Source organism: Haliotis cracherodii, unplaced genomic scaffold, assembly GCF_022045235.1.
Source record: "Haliotis cracherodii isolate W230 unplaced genomic scaffold, xgHalCrac1.p SCAF_7, whole genome shotgun sequence".
Classification (NCBI taxonomy): Eukaryota; Metazoa; Mollusca; class Gastropoda; order Lepetellida; family Haliotidae; genus Haliotis; species Haliotis cracherodii.
This window is the reverse complement of record NW_027266330.1, coordinates 41511259-41535652: the sequence shown is the minus strand read 5'-3', so window position 1 is coordinate 41535652 and position 24394 is coordinate 41511259. Positions and strand designations below refer to the sequence as shown.

Here is a 24394-nt window from a genome sequence, read left to right as displayed (position 1 = left end):
CTACTGATTAAAGTGGTGTAAAAGAGTGGATAAAAAAGCATTTAAAAGCATTAGGAGAAGCACTGGGAAAGCTCGCTGGGAAAGCTGCATCTGCACTTCCAGGTATAATAGGGATTTTGTGGCTTTTAAATTTATTAGCTAAGACCAAAACTTGTGGGCACTGATCGTAGCAACTGCCGGGCTGTTGTACGTATCCACTAAAGACTATTTATCCAAATCAGTTCATTAAGAACTATTTAACCAAATCATGAGTAAACCAGCTGCGAGTCCACCTACTATAAACGCTGTTTTTTCATCGATATATTGTTGATTTTTAGCGGCAATATGTGGTGGCACTTGTGGTTATGCGTCAGTAGATGGTTGTGAAACATGTTGTGTCTGTGCCTTGACTATTCCCGTTTCACCTGTGTTTGTTTGCGTTATTAATTTGGTGTTAATATCTGAATTTATACCTGTTTTTTGTTGATCGGTAGCAATAACAATTTCATTATTATAACCGACCACTTGACCGATCTTAAATTCCATATTACTCCTAGACATGTATAGTCCCAGCGCATTAACGTAGTCTACTTTGGATTGAGCGTACTGTAATACATCTTGATAACGCTTGATAGAAGATGGTATGTCAACTGGTGAATTAATAGCATCCTCCACGTTTGCTACAAACTGATTTTGCGCATCGAGCGCTGTCCCAGAACCAATTCTTCCCGTTCGTGTTTGCGATTGTGCACCAAGAATTGCCCATACATAAGTTCTTATTGATTCATTAGCTTTTACAACTCCTGGTTTGGTAAAACTATTTTCTGTTTAATCATTAAGAAATTCATTCCAAGCGTTTGCGGTATAGTTCAGTTGCACAAATTTTGTAACAATATATGCTAAACCACCCTTAAAACTCATAAGATCTCCTCTCCAATCGTTACGAGAAAGTTCCAGCCATGATTAAGATTATGCAAACTTACAAAAAGATTGTTTTTCTGCAACAGCTTAAATGGATCAAATGGTTGATGAGTTTTTTAAACTAAATCATCGCTTTCTTCTTTAACAGTTTTCTGTCTACTGTACGGAACACCTAGACCTAGTCCTTTAATACGCCAATCTTTACTCGTAGAAATATTAAATTCCTAACAAATACGCTCATATGCAGACGTATTGTACGGATTATTTGAGGAATTCCATGGTCGATCCTGCGGTAATGGAGCACCAATTTCTTTAAGTATACGCCTAATCTGATAGTACACGTGAAATGATAAAACAGAGTTATTTAGTTCACATCGTGGGGCATAAAGAGATACACCCCATCCTGTTGTGGCACACCATATGGCAAAGTTTAACTGGTTCTGCCAAAATTGCATTGGATTGTGAAACCAATCATGCACCATTTTATTGCTAGCTGCTGTGACCATGTATTTTTCAAAGATATCAGGGAATTTGACAAAACAATTAGCACTAGAGGCACTTACTAAAATCGACTGATTGGTAATGTAAGTTGATTTCATATTTAAGTTATGATATAGTATCTTTGTATATCTAATATGTATGTCACACTCCCGGGAATAACAAATGGTCAGTCTATTCAACTGCTTCATACTATCGATAACTTGACTGGACAACTTGAAGTCGCTATCTGCGATGTAACGTATTACCCACAGTGGACCACTATAAGTACTGCGAGAAATAATAATAAGTTAATACTAGAAGAAATCCTTAGTTCAAACAGACAAAATCACCTTATATCTGATGGGTATTATAGCATACGCTCACTCAATGATGAAATTTTTAAGCCTTTGGGAGTTAGTCTCACACAAAATGAGTCGAATGGGATGCTGATTTTAGTCAGTGGAGAAGATATTATAATTCTTACCCCAGGCATAGCAGAAACACTTGGACTTATGGGATCAATATTAATACCACCCAACAGACCATTTTATAGAATTAAATTGCCCGATTTAGTTCCTTATAAAGAGTTGTGCATCCATCTTGATCAGATCAGTACAACGGATAATATTCAACTCGTAAGTCCTTCAACTCTACTGAGAGCTATTCCAGTCAAAGATGAAAAATACAATAGTGGTAGAACGGAATCTTTCTCAACATTACAATATAAAAAATTAAAGAGGGGTATTATTTCAGACCTCAAAATTTCTGTATTAGATGTAAAACTTCAACCTGTACATATAGGATACTTGAGTGTAAAACTCCATATTATAAATAATGGTTGATTCATCAGGCCCTGGAACAATCAGACAATGCAATACAATTGCGCTTTCTGATCTCGGAGACACAGAAGGATTCGGTAAATCCGGTACCGATGGCAAGTTATATGATTGGACGACTGGTATCAACTCTCTTGTTCAGAAGGCAAATAAGGCTCTGTTCGTCGTTAAGAAATTACAGCATTCTTTGAAGAACATACCCGTAAATATACTTTTAAAAATATTTGACATTCAAATTAAGCCTGTATTATTATACACTTCAGAAATATTGGGCTATTCAAAAATTGCAGCAATTGAAAAATTTCAGATTAAATTCTGTAAATTTACTATTGGAATTGGAAGTCATGTTACAAATGTTGCTGCCCTTGGCGAATGTGGTAGATATGGCTTATTTATTGATTATCACATGAGATGCATTAAATATTGGCTGAAATTGTTATCTTTACCCAGTTATAGATACCCTAAGCAATGTTATTTAATGCTGAAATCTTTAGATGAAGTTTATCACACTACATGGTGTCAAAAGACTATTATTCAGTTATGGATTTGGCCACGTGTGGATTTCGCAGGAAGTTGGTAATGAGACCCTTTTTATTAATGCATTTATTCAAGGGTTAAAAGACTGTAACCAACAGGACTGGTATTGTAAAGTTTGTGAAATACGTAAATTATCAATGTATAAGGAATATAAGTCATTGCTAACAGTTGAAAAGTATCTCTGTGAAATCACAAGCCGTAATTATAGACGTATGTTTTGTTTGTTAAGAATTGGCGAGTTGCTATTGATGGTAAATTTAGGTAGAAGATGCGGTATAGAGTACTCTAACAGGCAGTGCAGATATTGTAATTTACAGGAAATTGAAGATGAGTTTCATTTTATGCTTGTCTGCCCATGTTACAGATATTTAAGAAATAAGTATCTACCTATTTATTACTCTTCCAATCCTACCTTATTTAAATATAATACTCTATTATCTTGTAACCGCACTAGTATTGTAACTAATTGTGTTAAGTATATACTGGAAGCACTTGCAATCTGTAATACTCTCACTTAATACCCTCTGTCATCTGCCTCATACTGTATTTTTCAATGAGTATTTGTACGTGGGACTATGGCCTTTATACTGAAATAAAGAATTGTATATGATTTACACTTACAAGATAATGTATACAAGCGGAAGGAAGTTACATTCACAGGTAATCTAGGAGATTTAAGCGATGTCGATGTTAGTAGACTCAATAAAAACACATTGTACGACGATAATAAGTGGACTATGATTGAAGCAAAAATCGAGTGGCTATTGAATATCGTCATTACCCCACCATATGTGATGACGGGTAAGGCACATAATTTAACTAAGATAAAAAATAGTGGGATCATACTCGGGGCTTATATCCCATCCAAACGAAAAAGTGTGTTAGTCTCCCCCATGCCCGAAAACCCAGGTCATATGTTATTGAGTTGCATCAAAAAATGTTAGTTTAAATTTGGTTACTGAATTCAATGATATTAAAGATAGCTTGAATGCTATACCTAATCTTTCTTGTCTTGTCTCTAAGTCTTGTTTGGAAATGCACCGGTAGATGCCTTCAAAATATTACCAGGTCTATCGATTAAATGGCTCAAGAAACACCAACGTCAACGTTGCAGTATTATTTATGTAGGAGCATCACCCATTGCAACCCTCGAGGGGGTCCAAATTATTAAAAGTGACAGCATTTCTCTTACTAAGATATTCATGCCGTATAATATACATTTAATAAGGTTGATGTATGCTCTCAAAACATTGAAGCAAGACCAATTAAAGACTATTATATGATATAATAATATACACTATGGGTTTATATCCGTCGCTCGATGAAGCATCTGAAAAGAGGATACTGTTGATGGATTTCGATTACATCAAATAAGTGACATAAAACATCGAGTAGAGAAGGATAGGGAGTTGAGACTTTGATTGTATAAAAAGTACCGCAGAGCCGTGAATGCTTGTAACAGCTAGCATGGGACTCGGTGTAGCCGGTGTTGGTTTATTATCAACTATAATCGCCACGCCTATTGTACTTGGCATAGAAATAGGTGCCGGAGTCTCAGGACTGTAAGGAATAGCGATAAAATTAATTTCTCGTAAGTAGCAAAAGAAAGCATTAAAACATGATAATATTCGGATACTCGCTGAAGCAAAGTTGAACAGCTTTGAGGATCATATTTCAACAGCACTGGCTGATTGTAAGATATCCGAGGAGGAGTTTCGTTTAGTGTTGTCAGAACTCACCAAATACAACATAATGAAGTAGGAGATTCTCATAAGACCAGTGGTATTAGTGAAGACGAGAAAAAAAAGTTTATAGAACAGGGGAGACAACAAGCGCGTCAATTATTCCGTCCCAAAATCAAAGAACTGGTTGGAGATTAAAAATAGATTGCTTCCTATCATAAGATCACACTGCATAAAAAATCAGAACTCGAAAAAGCTATCGAAGCATTTATGCTCAGGGACAAAATTATCAAATGGAGAGAATTACCACAAGGTAGATATCAAGTGATATCAAACCAACCAAATACGGTCATCAATTGTTTCTTTCCAATTACCAAGAAGAGTATATAGTCTGGTCTCCTAGTAAAATGAACAGAGAACTTAGTAAAAATGTTGAATATCACTTCGTTAAAAATAATGGTATACGTATGAGTAAAAATAATAGAGAATATTTTCATTACAATTTAGTTTAATCTCATGACGATCGTTGAATCGCATCACCATTTTGACATAAAAAAAATCCATCTGTAGTAGCAGTATAGGTATATAAATCTGGCTCCAGTGGAAGTGGTCCAGAACCCCCATTACCTATACTACTGCATCTCAAACTGCAATAGGGTACATTTTAGGCCAACTTAATGCTCATGGCATAACTTGTAATGATGTTGTTAATTACTGTCTTTGACAATGTATCTTCCTTGACATTGGTCCTGTTCTGTACAAACAATGTTCATGGGTAACGTTTCTTTTGCTCGCCAGTTTACGTAATTGCAATAAACTGTTTTTCTTTATGCATACATATATATACTGAACTGCATTGGAAACGCACCAGCAATAAATCTTGAAATATTACAAAAACAACTTGAGCAATGATCGATTTTAATTAGAACAGACATAGACGGATTATTAAGAAAGACGACAAAGGAAACAGGAATACCACACAGTAATTACATTTACGTCATCAGTGTGAGGAAGACACATAGGGTTAAAATGAAAAGTCAATATCTGGTGTGTCCACCACTGGCAGCAACGCAGGCCATGCAACGTCTTTTCATTGATCGAATAAGTCTGAGAATAGTGTTCTGTGGGATAGCATTCCACTCTTGACGTAGTGTATCTTCAAGTTCTCTCAGGTTCCGTACTTGCGGACGACATGAGAGGCGTTGACCCAGGTTTTTTCACATAGATGTTCAGTTGGCGATAGATGGGTGACAGGGCTGGCCATGGAAGCAGAGGTACATTATTGTTCGCTATGTACTGTGTTGAAACATGTGCCGTGTGCGCTCTTGCATTATCTTGCAGTCATTGTGGTAACGTACTCCACGTCGACGCCACACTTGCAGTCGACCGTCAGCATTCCGTAAATGAAAACGGGACTCATCAGAGAACAGCACACCATGCCAATGCCGCAATCTCCAATGAGGATGCCTTTTGGCACAACGCAGACGTTCATTTCCATGTCGATCAGTGAGTATGGGTCCAACATATGGACGTCGAGCACGTAGCCCAGCTGAGCGGAGACTTCGATGTACGGTGTCAGCGCTGATCAAACCCCGTCAGCCTTGTACGGTTGCTGCAGTCCTGGTAGCCAGAAGTGTACGATCACGAAGATGCCGACGAACAATATGGCGGTCCTGACGTGGTGCAGTTACACGACGTTGACCCGGACGTGGTCGATCTCTGGTGGTTCCTGTCTGCTGGTATCTGTTCAGTAGCCTGAGGACTGTTGAATGATGGCATTGACACCGCTGTGCAACGACTCTACTGGACGTACCAACTTGAAGCATGCCCAAGGCACGTTCACGTTCCTCTGCTGTTAATCTTGGCATTTCTTGTGTCAGTACCCTTTACGTCTGCAGCAACAAGTGATGTGGCTTTTATAGCCCTATTCTGCATGACTCCCGTGAAACAAAACACGTTTTCCATGAAGCGGACGCATTTGTTGCGTTTTGGCGTTGTCGCTCACAAAAAAATTAGGAATGTGTGCTGACGAGCTGTTCTCCATGCTTCGTCCAGAACGTCGTATATTACTCATTCAATTATATATTTTTATATGATATAAGCCCGGATAAAAATACATCCATTTTCATGGTGGTGCGTTTTCAATGCTGTTTAGTATATTCATTTCTTTTCCAAGGATGAGGATGACTTGACCAGAGTTTTTATTGAGGCTGAATGATTTATTTTCAAGCAGATGGAGGCTGAGTTTATTATTTACACAAAATTATGAGCTGTATATTTTTTCTCCAAAAAAACACCCCCCCTCCCCCTACCCCCCCCCCCCCCCCCCCAACCCCAAAGCAAATGGTCCGCCCCTTAGTCTTTCCAGAATCAACTGACGTCATATGGTGTGCAGACTAACGCGAGTTAGATGAAATATGACAAAGGTTGTTCTCCATGCCCTGGGGAGTACATCATGATATATTAACCAGCTTACGTTGTACAGGACTGAAGATCACCACCCGTCTCCACGCCAATTTTTCTGACTCGCAAATTAGGTCTGAGTCGCAGATAGTACGACGATATGCTGCTAACTTCAACCTTACAAGTACCAGGAGGGAATCTGCATTTCAATCAGGCGCTAGAACGCAACAATACTTGTCGCCTTCAGACGACATAGAGAGACGTATGTTCATTGGTTTCATTGTTATTCTGTTGGATGTCTCAAACTGGGACTTGAGTGTCACGAAACCTTGCTTTGTAATTCAAATGTTCTGGCTACACGCAAATTCGGTCACTTCGGTCATAATGAATATATTCATCGCAGATGCAAAATTAGTCAAACCAGCCAATAATCCACACGAATTAACAGGTTAGACACGGAATTAATTACTCTCTACTAGTGATATGTTTATCACTGGATATATCCGCTTTTTCGAAAATGAAATATGCTATATCGAAAGTTACATTTCTGTTTCAGTGTACATCACCATCTTGAGAGCTGTATCGAGAACTAACAGTACCCCTACGTCGTCCACTTGCACCTATACCGAGAATTAATAATGCACACTACGTCGTCCTCTTGAAAGCTATATCGAGAACAAATAATGCACCCTTCGTCGTCCACTTGCACGCTATATCAAGAACTGACAGTGCACCTTACATCGTCCTCTTGAAAGATGTTTCGAGAACTAACAATGCACCGCAACGTCGTCATATTAAACGCTGTATCGAGAGGTAACAATGCACCGTTACGTCGACACCTAGACTGCTGTATCGAGAGGTACAATGCAACGTTACGTCGCCACCTAGACTGCTGTATCGAGAGGTAACAATGCACCGCTTGTCATGGATACTGTTTAGTGCAACCATGTACACTGTATGATGCAACATGGCTTGTCATGCATACTGTATGGTGCAACAGGATCTACCATGGATACTGTTGGTGCAACAGGGGCTACCATGGATCCTGTATGGTGCAACAGGGTCTACCATGGATATTGTACGTGCAACATGGCTTGTCATGGATACTGTATGATGCAACATGGCTTGTCATGTTTACAATATGGTGCAACAGGATCTATCATGGATACTGCATGGTGCAACAGGATCTACAATGGGTACTGTATGGTGCAACTAGGTCTATCATGGATACTGTGTGGTGTAACAGGGTGTACCATGAATACTGTATGATGCAACGGGGCCTATCATGGGTACTGTGTGGTGCAACAGGGTGTGCCATGGATACTGTGTGGTGCTACAGGGTGCACCATGGATACTGTATGATGCAACGGGGTCTATCATGGATACTGTGTGGTGCAACAGGGTGCACCATGGATACTGTATGATGCAACAGGGTCTATCTTGGATACTGTATGGTGCAACAGGGTGCACCATGGATAGTGTATGATGCAACGGGGTCTATAAAGGGTACTGTGTGGTGCAACAGGGTGTGCCATGGATACTGTATGATGCAACAGGGTGCACCATGGATACTGTATGATGCAACGGGGTCTATCATGGATACTGTGTGGTGTAAAAAGGGTGTACCATGGATACTTTATGATGCAACAGGGTGCACCATGGATACTGTATGATGCAACGGGGTCTATCATGGATATTTATTGGTGAAACAGGGTCTATCGTGAATACTGTATGATGCAACAGGATGTATGATGAATACTGTAAGGTGCAACATGGCCTATCATCGAAACTGTAAGGTGCAACAGGATCTACTGTGGATACTGTTTCATGCAACAGGGTCTATTATGGATACTGTATGCAACTGGGTTTATCATGGATATAATATGGTGCAACATGGTCTACCATGGATACTGTTGGTCCAACAGGATCTATCATGGATACTGTATTGTGCAACATGATCAAACATGGATACTTTATAGGGCAACAGGGTCTATCGCGGATACTGTATGATGCAACATGGCTTGTCATGGATATTGTATCATGCAACATGGCCTGTAATGGATACTGTATGGTGCAACATGGCTTGTCATGGATATTGTATCATGCAACATGGCTTGTAATGGATACTGTATGGTGCAACATGGCTTGTCATGGATATTGTATCATGCAACATGGCTTGTCATGGATACTGTATGGTGCAACATGGCTTGTCATGGATATTGTATCATGCAACATGGCTTGTCATGGATACTGTATGGTGCAACAGGATCCAACATGGATACTGCTGGTGGAACAGGGGCTACCATGGATACTGTATGGTGCAACATGGCTTGTCATGGATACTGTTGGTGCAACAGGGCGTACCATGGATACTGTATTGTGCAACAGGGTCTATGATGGATACTGTATGGTGGAACAGGGGCTACCATGGATACTGTATGGTGCAACATGGCTTGTCATGGATACTGATTGTGCAACAGGGCGTACCATGGATACTGTATGGTGCAACAGGGTCTATCATGGATACTGTATGGTGCAACATGGCTTGTCATGGATACTGTTGGTGCAACAGGATTTATCATGTATACTGTATGGTGCACCGTGGTCTATCGTGGATACTGTATGGTGCAACATGGCTTGTCATGGATACTGTTGGTGCAACAGGATTTATCATGGATACTGTATGGTGCACCGTGGTCTATCATGGATACTGTATGGTGCAACATGGCTTGTCATGGATACTGTTGGTGCAACAGGATTTATCATGGATACTGTATGGTGCACCATGGTCTATCATGGATACTGTATGGTGCTACATGGCTTGTCATGGGTACTGTATGTGGAACATGGCTTGTCATGGATATTGTATGGTGCAACAGGGTCTACCATGGATACTCTATGATGCAACATGGCTTGTCATGGATACTGTGTGGTGCAACAAGGTTTACCATCAATACAATTGGTGCAACAGGGTCTAACATGGATAATGTGTGGTGCAACATGATCTACCATGGATACTGTATGGTGCAACTGGGTCTATCAATGATACTGTTGGTGCAACATGATCTACCATGGATACTGTATGGTGCAACTGGGTCTATCAATGATACTGTTGGTGCAACAGGGTCTACCATGGATAATGTATGGTGCAACAGGGTCTATCATGGATACTGCGTAGTGCAACAGGGTCTACCATGGATACTGTATGGTGCAACAGGGTCTATCATGGATACTGTATGATGCAACGGGCCTACCATGGATACTGTGTGAGGCAACATGCTCTACCATGAATACTGCATGATGCAGCATGGTTTGTCATGGATACTGTAACGTGCAATAGGGTGTACCATGGATACTGTATGGTGCAACAGGGTCTATCATGGATACTGTATGATGCAACGGGGCCTACCATGGATACTGTATGAGGCAACATGATGTACCATGAATACTGCATGATGCAACATGGCATGGCATGGATACTGTATGGTGCAACATGGCCTGTCATGGATACTGTTGGTGCAACATGGTCTTTCATGGAAAATGTATGGTGCAACAGGATCTACCATTGATACTGTATGGTGAAACAGGATCTACCATGGATACTGTGTGGTGCAACAGGGTCTACCATGGATATTGTGTGGTGCAACATGGTCTATCATGGATACTGTATGGTGCAACTGGGTCTATCATGGATACTGTATGGTGCAACAGGGTCTACCATGGATACTGTATGGTGCAACGGGGTCTACCATGGATACTGTATGGTGCAACAGCCTCCATCACGGCTACTGCTGGTGCAACACCCTTCACCTTGTCTATCATGGATACTGTGTGGTGCAACATGGCCTGTCATGGATACTGTTGGTGCAACATGGCCTGTCATGGATACTGTTGGTGCAACAGCCTCCATCACGTCTACTGCTGGTGCAACAACCTCCATCACGTCCACTGTTAGTGCAACAACCTCCATCCTGTTCACTGCTGGTGCAACAGCCTCGATCACGTTCACCGTTTGTGCAACAACCTCCATCACGTCCGCCTCCATCACGTCTACTGCTGGTGCAACAACCTCCATCACGTCCACTGTTAGTGCAACACCCTCCATCCCGTTCACTGCTGGTTCAACAACCTCCATCACGTCCACCGTTTGTGCAACAACCTCCATCACGTCCGCCTCCATCACGTCTACTGCTGGTGCAACAACCTCCATCACGTCTACTGTTTGTTCAACAGCCTCCATCACGTCTACTGCTGGTGCAAAAAAACCCACCATGTCCACTGTTGGTACAACAACCTCCATCACGTTCACTGTTTGTGCAACAGCCTCCACCATGTCCACTGATTGTGCAACAACCTCCATCATGTCCACCGTTGGTGCAACAACCTCCATCACGTCTACTGTTGGTGCAACAGCCTCCATCACGTCTACTGTTGGTGCAACAGCCTCCATCACGTCCACCGTTGGTGCAACAACCTCCATCACGTCTACTGTTGGTGCAACAACCTCCACCACGTCTACTGTTGGTGCAACAGCCTCCATCACATCTACTGCTGGTGCAACAACCTCCATCACGTCCACTGTAAGTGCAACAACCTCCATCACGTTTACTGTTGGTGCAACAGCCTCCGTCACGTCTACTGTTGGTGCAACAGCCTCCATCACGTCTACTGTTGGTGCAACAGCCTCCATCACGTCCACCGTTGGTGCAACAACCTCCATCACGTCTACTGTTGGTGCAACAGCCTCCACCACGTCTACTGTTGGTGCAACAACCTCCATCATGTTCACTGTTTGAGCAACATCCTCCACCATGTCCACTGTTGGTGCAACAGCCTCCATCACATCTACTGCTGGTGCAACAACCTCCATCACGTCCACTGTTAGTGCAACAACCTCCATCACGTTTACTGTTGGTGCAACAGCCTCCGTCACGTCTAGTGTTGATGCAACAACCTCCATCATGTACACCGTTTGTGCAACAACCTCCATCACGTCCACCGTTGGTGCAACAACCTGCATCACGTTTACTGTTAGTGCATCGGCCTCCATCATGTCTACTGTTGGTGCAACAGCCTCCATCACGTCTACTGCTGGTGCAGCAGCCTCCGTCACGTCTACTGTTGGTGCAACAACCTCCATCACATCTACTGTTGGTGCAACAGCCTTCACGATGTCTACTGTTGGTACAACAACCTCCATCACGTCCACTGTTGGTGCAACAGCCTCCATCACGTCCGCTGTTGGTGCATCGGCCTCTATCATGTCCACCGTTGGTACAACAGCCTCCACCATGTCCACCGTTGGTGCAACAGCTTCCACCATGTCCACCGTTGGTGCAACAACCTCCATCACGTCCACTGTTGGTGCAACAGCCTCCATCACGTCTACTGTTAGTGCATCGGCCTCCAACATGTCCACTGTTGGTGCAACAGCCTCCACCATGTCTACTGTTGGTGCAACAACCTCCATCACGTCCAGTGTTGGTGCAACAGCCTCCATCACGTTTACTGTTGGTGCATCGGCCTCCACCATGTCCACTGTTGGTGCAACAGCCTCCACCATGTCTACTGTTGGTGCAACAACCTCCATCACGGCTACAGTTGGTGCATCGGCCTCCATCATGTCCACTGTTGGTGCAACAGTCTCCACCATGTCTACTGTTGGTGCAACAACCTCTTCCATTCCACTGTTGGAGCAGCAATCTCTATCATGTCTACTGTTGGTACAACGACCTCCATCACGTCCACTGTTGGTGCAACAGCCTCCATCACGTCTACTGTTGGTGCATCGGCCTCTATCATGTCCACCGTTGGTGCAACAGCCTCCACCATGTCTACCGTTGGTGCAACAACCTCCATCACGTCCACTGTTGGTGCACACACACACACACACACACACACACACACACACACACACACACACACACACACACACACACACACACACACACACACACATACATTGCGAATTCAACAACTTAAGTAATCATGTTCGAAAGACAGTGTGTCGGCTGCTGCTACTGGGGACAGAGGTTCAGCAATACAAATAACATTACCGACAAGAAGGGTGCATAACATTGACAAGCAGTATCTAACTGTCTAGAAACTGCCCATCACAAGTCAACCACAAGCCTCCTTCGCGGGAGTAATTGTCCTAAAGTCCGGTCTAGACCTGCTCCATTCCGTAATATGGAATATTTAGAGGTAGATATTAAGTTTGGATCAAATGGCAATTGTCTGGGAGGATAACCATGATTGATACTGTCTGGTCACACGTTGTGTGTGGTAACTGGTCCACGCCACTCAGCTTCACCGAGCAGATCGAACTGATCGTCTGGCTTGTCAGTACCCTCCAACTGACCTGTATTTGAGTACTCTCCCCTGAGTCAATGTAAGATTACATTACCCGGTGCATTAGAGTTCTTTAAAAAACGAAACTGACCATGTCTCCTTTCAAGGAGTGTAATTCTCTTGAAACACATGTAGAGATCCGTAGCGTTACAATGCACGATGTTATATATTATACAGTACGAAACTAGCACAGATGCATTTGTTCAGTGACTGGGAGTTAACCGTGTATAGAAGTTTATGGTAAGACCGTGTGAGCATTGGGGTGTTATAGCCACAGGCTCCTCCTATGACCAGTCTAAGGCGGAGCAAAAGCAGATTTTGTTTAGAAAGCCAATTTAAAGTTGTAAAATTCGAATCGACATCAAGGGAATTTCAATAATGCTGCGCGGCCTCTGTTGGTGAGTTTTTCACCCAATAACATCTCCTCGTCTCCAGGATCAGGCCTTCAGCAATTTGAAGCACATGCAGAGCGCTTGCCAGAAAACCGCGTGGGGTTTCGTTTCAACGAGATCTATTTCTCGTTCTTTAACCCAGTTTGAGCCAATAGCAGATAAGTATTCGTGCTAAATACATTTTGCCTCATTTATAAAATGTCGGATATTCTAGTGGAGAAATTGATTTAAATTTTACACATTCGTCGTCAAGAATATTAAAATAGTTACTTCAGTTGTAAAGCTGTATTGTGCAGCGATGTAACAGGTAGGGTGAATGAACGACTGAGTGGGGTGTTTCTGTTCCATCACGGCGTGTCCAGTGTGAAGCGTATCGTGTCTATTTACTACTTCACGTGTTTGGTCCTGACAAACCAAGGGTCGTAAAACAGGCGAATGTGTGGTACGAATATACGACAGCAGTTTTCTGCAGTGCGAATTACATAGTCTCAGATCATTATGCTACATGCATCACATACAGTCGTGACACTGAGAGATATATTGTGTCGCGATATGATATTGTACTGTGTAGATATATACTCTTCGACAGATTCAGAACTTGTGATCAAATTATTTGTCATATGCAGGAAACTCACTGGCTATTGTTTAGTCTAGCAGAAGGAGTATAAAAAACAAAAACAAGTTACGATTGCTCGCATAATCAGTTCAAATAATCTTGGTTATGCGCATTGAGGTGGGCCAGACTATCAGAGACGGCAGAAATACTAGTAGAAGGATTTCAACAAAAAAAACCCATTATGTTGAGGTTCATTATTCGAAACTACAATGACAGTTTTTCCACGTCACGTGATCAGTGACGTCAGTTCATGAAGGAGACAGTCGGGTGAAAGTGGGTCTTCCCACCAGACATTGTATTTTCTGCTGTTACAAAATCATTGATTTTCTGTGCAAAAAGACCCACATCTCGCACACCGTGGAGCCTTTGAATGCTGAATTAATAGTGCGGGCTGCGTTTAAAGAGGGGATATATTCTTTCTGTATGAATGCATTACGTGGGCAGAAGATGTACGTAAATATTAAGAGAAAAACAGTATGGAGAAAGTGGAGAGAATTGTAAACGCTATTATATACAGTGTGCGGTCTGCTTATCATTTATAAAAGACAGGTATATGCACGGTGTGTACCTTGTGAGACTGAACGTGGGAATTAGTTTCTGTTGAGGAGACATTGTTTTCATTTTTTCAAATAAAGACTTTTTCTATTAGAACGGCAACATTTTCCACCAAACGAGAATAATATGAACACCAGATAAGCTGTTATCGTGGTCTCCAACTGGTAGGAACTATGTTGAAGTGATACATCTACTTATCACCCGTAAGAACATGTATGTGCATTTCTTCATGTGTAATATTTACGTTAAAAGTATCATATAGATTATTAAAGATAAATTAAAATGGTTCTTTTGATACTGCTCTCAGCCTGACAATGGACATTGTTAACTAACGTGGCTGTGCTGAAACCGTGAACCCCATTGTAGACAGCTAACATTAAGGTCACAGCTATGTGATTTGACCTGTTACAATGTCTGACCAAAGGCAATCAATCTATTTCGAACCAGCTCCATGTCTATGCCGGAAGCACTAGAGCGGAAACGAGGTTTCATCGAGATGTGACTGTCCTATCAACTAGCTTTCATCTATGCGCTCGCGGAAGTCAATTTACTTCGCTTTAATGGCAAAACTATCTGCTACTCTCAATGTGATTAACATTTTGTAAATGTGGTAATATTTCTCGGAAATTTATGACAATCCACTGAGGGCGAGATGGTCTTCGAGCTCGTATCAATAATAAATATTTGATGGAAGGGGAGATCAAGTTCGCCGACCCACAATCCCTTGGGAAGACCAGACGCCGTAACCGGAAGTACAAAACCAAAGGGGGCAGGTGATTGGTGGAAATAACCTTGCTTGTCACTGAACCTGTCTGCGGCAGTGTTACTAAATTGCAATAACGTGAAATTAATTCATTAAGTGATTTTTCTTGAAATATTATCCGGAATATAGAAAGAGTTAAACATATTCCATTCATCTCGTCCAGCTCATATTGCCTTTGTGAGTCTAAGGGGCATTCGTTTGAACCTATGGTCAATTAATCTCCCATCACCTCATCGTTTATCTATCTCCTATTTAGATACTACCTCGTAATCATGTGTTAATCGGTAACCAACATCATCGCATGCATCAACATCTGCACGATCACCAGCACCAGCACCAGCACCAGCACCAGCACCAGCACCAGCACCAGCACCAGCACCCGCACCCGCACCCGCACCAGCACCAAAAAGATAAATTATGTAACACATTTATTTATATGAAATCTATTTCCTAACTTTATCAATGTCGTCTGGCGTACCGCTGTGTTGTGGGTGTGAATATCAACACATCATGATCCTTGCTCATATGTTATTTTAAAACTTTTTTTGTTGTTTTATAAATATCGATATCAGTAAAGAATAAATAGCTCTATGGTGTGGTGTCGGTGTGGTCTGGTGACAAGACAGATCCATGGTGTGGTGTAGGTGTGGTCAGGTGTCAAGATATCTCTATGGTGTGGTGTAGGTGTGGTCTTGTGAGAAGACAGATGTATGGTGTGATATAGGTGTGGTCAGGTGTCAAGATATCTCTATGGTGTGGTTTCGGCGTGGTCTGATTACAAAACAGCTCTGTGGTATGGTGTAGTTGTTGTCTGGTGAGAAGACAGATCTATGGTGTGGTGTAGATGTGGTCAGGTGACAAGACAGGTCAATGGTATGGTGTAGTTGTGGTCTGGTGACAAGACCGATCTTTCGTGTGATGTAGTTGTGGTCTGGTGAAAAGACAGATCAATGGTGTGATGTGAGTGTGGTCTAGTAACAAGACAGATCCATGGTGTGGTGTAGGTATGGTCTTGTGAAAAGACACAGATCTATGGTGTGGCCTAGGTGATGTATGGCGTGATGTAAGTGTGGTCGGATGACAAGACAGGTCTATAGTATTGTGTAGTTGTGATCTGGTAACAAGACAGATCTATTGTGTAATGTGGGTGTGGTCTGGTGACACGACAGATCAATGGTGTGGTGTAGGTGTGGTCAGGTGAAAAGACAGCTCTATGGTGTAATGTGAGTGTGGTCTGGTGACAAGACAGATCAATGGTGTGGTGTAGGTGTGGTCAGGTGAGAAGACAGCTGTATGGTGTAATGTGAGTGTGGTCTTGTGACAAGACAGATCAATGGTGTGGTGTAGGTGTAGTCTGGTGACAAGACAGATCCATGGTGTGGTGTAGGTATGGTCTTGAGAGAAGACAGATCTATGGTGTGGCGTAGGTATGGTCTGGTGATAAGACAGCTTTATGGTGTGGTGTGGGTGTGGTCTGGTGACAAGACAGATCAATGGTGTGGTGGAGGTGTTGTCTCGTGAAAAGACACAGATATATGGTGTAGTGTAGGTGTGGTCAGGTGACAAGACAGATCTATGGTATGATGTAGGTGTGGTCTGGTGAGAAAAAAGCTCTATGGTGTGGTGTAGGCGTAGTCAGGTCAGAAAACAGATCAATGGTGTGATGTGAGTGTGGTCTAGTAACAAGACAGATCCATGGTGTGGTGTAGGTATGGTCTTGTGAAAAGACACAGATCTATGGTGTGGCCTAGGTGATGTATGGCGTGATGTAGATGTGGTCGGATGACAAGACAGGTCTATAGTATTGTGTAGTTGTGATCTGGTAACAAGACATATCTATTGTGTAATGTGGGTGTGGTCTGGTGACACGACAGCTCTATGGTGTGATGTGGGTGTAGTCTGGTGACAAGACAGATGCATGGTGTGATCTGGTGACAGGACAGCTCTATGGTGTGGTGTAGATGTGCTCAGGTGACAAGAAAGCTCTATGGTGTTGTTTAGGTGTGGTCAGGTGACAAGACAGATCCATGGTGTTGTGTATGTGTGGTCTGGTGACAAGGCAGCTCTATGGTGTGATATTGGTGTGGTCGGGTGACAAAACACATCCATGGTGTGTTGTAGGTGTGGTCTGGTGACAAGACAGCTCTATGGTGTGATATAGGTGTGGTCTTGTGACAGGACAGCTCTATGGTGTGATGTAGGTGTGGCCTGGTGAGAAGACAGATCTATGGCTTGGTGTAGTTGCGGTCTGGTGACAAGACAGATCTATGGTGTGATGTTGTTGTGGTCCGGTGACAAAACAGATCTATGGTGTGATGTAGGTGTGGTGTGGTGACAAGACCGATCTATGGTGTGGTGTAGGTGTTGTCTTGTGATAAGACAGATCTATGCTGTGGAGTGGGTGTTGTCAGGTGACAAGACAGCTCTATGGTGTGGTGTAGGTCTGGTCTGGTGAGAAGACAGCTCTATGGTGTGGTGTAGGTGTGGTCTGGTGACAAGACAGATCTATGGTGTGATGTAGATGTGGTCTGGTGACAAAACAGATCTATGGTGTGATGTAGGTGTGGTGTGGTGACAAGACCGATCTATGGTGTGGTGTAGGTGTTGTCTTGTGATAAGACAGATCTATGCTGTGGTGTAGGTGTTGTCAGGTGACAAGACAGCTCTATAGTGTGGTGTAGGTCTGGTCTGATGACAAGACAGATCTATGGTGTGATGTAGGTGTGTGGTGACAAGACCGATCTATGATGTGGTGTAGGTGTTGTCTTGTGATAAGACAGATCTATGCTGTGGTGTAGGTGTGGTCTGGTGAGAAGACAGCTCTATGGTGTGGTGTAGGTGTGGTCTGGTGACAAGACGGATCTATGGTGTGATGTAGGTGTGGTGTGGTGACAAGACCGATCTATGGTGTGGTGTAGATGTGGTGTGGTGACAAGACAGATCTATGGTGTGGTGTAGGTCTGGTCTGGTGAGAAGACAGCTCTATGGTGTGGTGTAGGTGTGGTCTGGTGACAAGACGGATCTATGGTGTGATGTAGGTGTGGTGTGGTGACAAGACAGATCTATGGTGTGATGTAGGTGTGGTGTGGTGACAAGACCGATCTATGGTGTGGTGTAGATGTGGTGTGGTGACAAGACAGCTCTATGGTGTGGTGTAGGTCTGGTCTGGTGAGAAGACAGCTCTATGTTGTGGTGTAGGTGTGGTCTGGTGACAAGACAGGTCTATGGTATGGTGTAGTTGTGGTCTGGTGACAAGACAGATCTATGGTGTGGTGTAAGTGTGGTCTGGTGACAAGACAGATCTATGGTATGGTGAGGTTGTTGTCTGGTGAGAAGACAGATCTATGGTGTGGTGTAGATGTGGTCAGGTGACAAAACAGGTCTATGGTATGGTGTAGTTGTGGTCTGGTGACAAGACCGATCTTTCGTGTGATGTAGTTGTGGTCTGGTGAAAAGACAGATCAATGGTGTGATGTGAGTGTGGTGTGGTGACAAGACCGATCTATGGTGTGATGTAGATGTGGTCTGGTGACAAAACAGATCTATGGTGTGATGTAGGTGTGGTGTGGTGACAAGACCGATCTATGGTGTGGTGTAGGTGTTGTCTTGTTATAAGACAGGTCTATGGTATGGTGTAGTTGTGGTCTGGTGACAAGACCGATCTTTCGTGTGATGTAGTTGTGGTCTGGTGAAAAGACAGATCAATGGTGTGATGTGAGTGTGGTCTAGTAACAAGACAGATCCATGGTGTGGTGTAGGTATTGTCTTGTGAAAAGACACAGATCTATGGTGTGACCTAGGTGATGTATGGCGTGATGTAGGTGTGGTCAGATGACAAGACAGGTCTATAGTATTGTGTAGTTGTGATCTGGTAACAAGACAGATCTATTGTGTAATGTGGGTGTGGTCTGGTGACACGACAGATCAATGGTGTGGTGTAGGTGTGGTCAGGTGAAAAGACAGCTCTATGGTGTAATGTGAGTGTGGTCTGGTGAGAAGACAGCTGTATGGTGTAATGTGAGTGTGGTCTTGTGACAAGACAGATCAATGGTGTGGTGTAGGTGCGGTCAGGTGACAAGACAGATCTATGGTGTGATATAGGTATGGTCTGATGACAAGACAGCTCTATGGTGTGGTATAGGTGTGGTCGGGTGACAAGACAGCTCCATGGTGTGATATAGGTGTGGTCGGGTGACAAGACAGCTCTATGTTGTGGTGTAGGTGTGGTCTGGTGACAAGACAGCTCTATGGTGTGATGTGGGTGTAGTCTGGTGACAAGACAGATGCATGGTGTGATGTAGGTGTGATCTGGTGACAAGAAAGCTCTATGGTGTTGTTTAGGTGTGGTCAGGTGACAAGACAGATCCATGGTGTGGTGTAGGTGTGGTCTGGTGACAAGGCAGCTCTATGGTGTGGTGTTGGTGTGTTCTGGTGTCAAGACAGATCTATGGTGTGATGTTGGTGTGGTCGGGTGACAAAACACATCCATGGTGTGTTGTAGGTGTGGTCTGGTGACAAGACAGCTCTATGGTGTGATATAGGTGTGGTCTTGTGACAGGACAGCTCTATAGTGTGATGTAGGTGTGGCCTGGTGAGAAGACAGATCTATGGCTTGGTGTAGTTGTGGTCTGGTGACAAGACAGATCTATGGTGTGATGTTGATGTGGTCCGATGACAAAACAGATCTATGGTGTGATGTAGGTGTGGTGTGGTGACAAGACCGATCTATGGTGTGGTGTAGGTGTTGTCTTGTGATAAGACAGATCTATGCTGTGGTGTAGGTGTTGTCAGGTGAGAAGACAGCTCTATGGTGTGGTGTAGGTCTGGTCTGGTGAGAAGACAGCTCTATGGTGTGGTGTAGGTGTGGTCTGGTGACAAGACGGATCTATGGTGTGATGTAGATGTGGTCTGGTGACAAGACAGATCTATGGTGTGATGTAGATGTGGTCTGGTGACAAGACAGATCTATGGTGTGGTGTAGGTGTGGCCTGGTGACAAGACAGTTCTATGGTGTGGTGTAGGTTGAAAATATAAAACACTCACTGACATCACTGAATATAAACCAAAGTATATCACATGTATCTTAGCATTCTGAGAATTAACAATACATTCATTAAAAATAATTTCCCTGATATAGTCATATTATACGTAGGGAAACAAAACTAGAAAACAAGAAAAATCCTCCGCTGAACTCAACGTCACTATGTCACGTTCCGTAGTAGGTCTTGTGAGGCGGGCAACCTGTTTAATCTGCAAGATCAATTATAACCGCCTTTGCTCCTGTCTCCTGGGCCATATCCTCGTCAGGTGTGTGTTTCAAGTTATATTTGACCGTTACCATACAACTCATGTGACGTAAAGTGTCAGCTAATAATTCCTGTGATATTTGTCCGAGTCCGCTTCCAAAGATAGTACAGACCATTTACACCTGTTGATAAACGCTTTGACAGGAAACACATTTGTAAGTCAGTGTTTCCGAGACGGTTAGGGTCCAAATATAGACCCGGCGATGGATAATGTGTTGTAATAGTCTCGCGTCAGTCTCCTTTGAAGAAGCCAACCAAACGGCGGAGATGTGTCGTCCTAGACAGCTACGCAAATAAACCATATGGAATTTCCAATCAGTTGCAATTTGTTGAAATTAACTGTGGTATCGAAATGGTAAATATGTGTATGTATTTAATATGACTTCAGACACGAGTGTCGTTAGGGAATACCAATAACATACCAAAATGATTAACTTCCATAGACATATTTGTGAAGGTTTGTTATTTTACCTCCACTGACGGAACAACAAACTTGTCCACAATACACGGCGGGTAAAAAGTTACTAGGGATGGTCAATAAGTTCATAGAACATGGTATCTAAATGAACCCAGCAGACGATTTGATGATTGTATCGTATTCTGGCATCTTTCATACCCGTGTCTACAAGAGTATAGGTGGTTACACCCATTAGTAATGTTACAGTACTTATTTGATATGAGGTACCCCTGTTAAAATATGGATAGCCCCAAAACTGAGTATAGGGCTGTGATCAAATTTCTTACCAAAGAAGGAGTAAATGCTCGCACAATTCATGAGCGCATGGTTAATGTCTACAGTGAGGATGCTCCTCAATATTCCACCGTAGCAAAATGGGCTGCTGAGTTTAAGCGCGGACGTACATCACTTGAAGATGACCCAAGGTCTGGCAGACCAGCAGATGTCATCACAGATGAAATTGTGGCCAAAGTTCAAAATATAATTATGACTGATCGCCGCATCAAGGTGGATGAAATTGCCTCAGAGTGTGGTATTTCTCATGCAAGTGTTTGCAATATCATCCATGAACGTTTGCATAGGTCCAAAGTGTCTGCCCGATGGGTACCCCGATATCTGAATACGCAAGATCGTCACCAACGAGTGGAATCAAGTCGAGAGCTCTTGGACATTTATAGGGCAGATCCAGAGAATTTTCATGCTCGCCTTGTGACTGGAGATGAAACCTGGATTCATCATTGGGATACAGAAACCAAAAAGGATTCTAAGCAGTTGAAGCACAAGACATCTCCGCTACCAAAGAAGTTTAAGACTCAGCCATCTGCTGGAAAGATCATGGCCACCGTTTTCTGGGATTCCAAGGGCGTCTTAATGATAGATTATAAGCCACCAAAGAAGACAATCACTGGTGCTTACTATGCAGCTCTAATGAAGAAATTGCGAAATGCAATCAAAGATAAACGGCGCGGGATGTTAACTGCTGGTGTTTTGCTTCTTCACGACAATGCACCTGTCCACAAGAGTAGAGTTGCGCAAGCCGCCATTCGTGAATGCAAGTTTGAATAATTGAATCATCCCCCATATAGTCCAGACCTGGCACCAAGTGACTATTATCTGTTTCGAAATCTCAAGTCACACCTGCGTGGAACGAGATTCGCCAATGATGACGACCTCATTGCTGCTACAGAAGCTTGGTTTGGTGGGCAAGCAGAAGACTTCTATTTTAAGGGAAATGAGAGTCTACAGCATAAATGGGAAAAGTGTATTCAAGTGCAGGGAGATTATATTGAACAATAAAAACATGAAACTCTTTGTATTTATATTAACTCTTTATATTAAGTTCTATGAACTTTTTGACCATCCCTCGTATCCTTTACTTTGACACTTACATCAACTCAGAAATAATCACCTCATTAATACGACAGTTGATCTAGTCTTATTCATATTGAAGTAACTATACTGTTAGTGAGATTCGTGTTAGTGACAGACTATTTTTTCTGTCACTGATTCAGAACACACACAATTATCTGAGTAGGAGCATATCTGCAAGTACTTAATAAGGGGATCCCAGCCTTATTCCCCAAACCCTCAGGATATCAAATGTCGGTCCCTTAGCACCCGTCCGCCGTCAACACGACTATCGCCATCTCCATTAGGCGGGACCGACGCTAAAGATACTAGTGCCAATGTGACGTGTATGAGGAAGAAAGTGGACGTCGTTGTAGCACATTGTCTGTTGGGTTGTGGTTCAGGACTTGCCATATATACTTCAAGAGCACTCATCTCTCACGGATGACTACCACTGGAGAGTGGTGAGGAACTATAGCTGGCTTCTGCCCGTTGGGTATTCTATGCCAGTGTTTAACACTTGTAGCACGTGGATCAATATAAACAGGCAATTAAGTGTAACGTCTAGCCAGTGGCTGGAGGGTTGGTCACCTGACAGTACAACATACGGTAAAAGTGTTAGAGAGTGCTCAGTATAGTACTTCCGAAAGGTTATTAGCCGGGTTTGTTTAAGATTGCTTCGAAGATGCTTTTAAAAAATATGACATCATGTGGCAAGTTGATAGTACCTAGACCCTTTCGTACAAAGCAGTGTCAGTGTAAACCATGTGCTGTTAACTGCCATTACATGTTGATCATGGCAGTGGCGAGAATGTGTCAGTGGCTATATGATTACTGTATCAGTTTGTACACCTTCACTCAGGTGCCTTAAGGTCTGGAATAAAGAAGGCTGTCTTATGGAAGACTTGGGCCGCACCATATGACAGAGGACAAGATCGAAGGAAGCTCGTTTTTAGAGACGAAGGTGGGCAATCAGCAGTCAGCGTGGAGGATGTCTCCTGCATGTGGAGCACGTTGACGTCAAGGATGGTTACAAAACCCTGCCACTCCCACTCTCGGATGAAGTTGCTCTCAGGTTGATGGTGTTTTTTAAGATTATCTCTACCATCGAGTAGCTTGCGAGAACATTCAAAATGGCGCATTTATCGTCTGCTACGTCTCTCACACAATGGCGGGAAAAGTAGGGAGTAAGTGAAGCCCGCTAAAGCGCGCGACGTGATTGACGCAAACGATATGCTTTGATTACCTGGTGCAAGCGACACTTCATCAACGACGTACAAAAAACTATCTGCAATGCTGCAATTGAGAAGGATCCCCAGGGTGGCCTGATTTAGAGAAAGAAGTGGTCTGGCTTTGTCTAATTATTCCCCGAGTTTGAGACGCATTCGGCCGAGGCCAGATTTCAAATTGATTCTGCCGGGCATTGGGTTCCTGTCAGCAAATATAGCCCCAATTATGAAACAGTTGCGAGTGGCGTCGCCTCTCTCTTGTGAGAGATGCACTTCGCAAACTGCGGGAACATGCTTGTTAGCCAATATCACACGGCAACACAGCACTGGGGGATTATCTGGCCACGGGAGACGTCAAACATGCCATTTTTACCATATCTAATGAACAGTGATCAGACTAGCACACGATGCACAACGAAAGAAAGTCAGGTTTTAGGATGTACTCGATATTTTTAAGTCAGAGAGTTCTCAAATTTCACAGCAAACTTTTAATAGGATAAAACAATTGGAGAAGGGGAAACAACTCGTGAATTGAACATC

At 43.0% G+C, this 24394-nt stretch overlaps 3 protein-coding genes across 3 annotated transcripts in view; 1 reads left to right on the top strand and 2 right to left on the bottom strand.

The window, feature by feature from the left end:
• LOC139448541 (muscleblind-like protein 2a) overlaps window positions 1-24394 on the bottom strand; it is a 329809-nt gene that overhangs the window by 264587 nt on the left and 40828 nt on the right. The gene's annotated exons all lie outside the window — the stretch shown is intronic.
• On the bottom strand, window positions 10584-12491 carry LOC139448893 (SUMOylated effector protein AmpA-like). The gene has a single exon (XM_071230411.1). It carries the CDS (start codon window positions 12489-12491, stop codon window positions 10584-10586), a length of 1908 nt encoding a protein of 635 aa, XP_071086512.1.
• LOC139448892 (histone-lysine N-methyltransferase SETMAR-like) lies at window positions 21519-22343 on the top strand. Its single transcript, XM_071230410.1, has one exon. It carries the CDS (start codon window positions 21519-21521, stop codon window positions 22341-22343), a length of 825 nt encoding a protein of 274 aa, XP_071086511.1.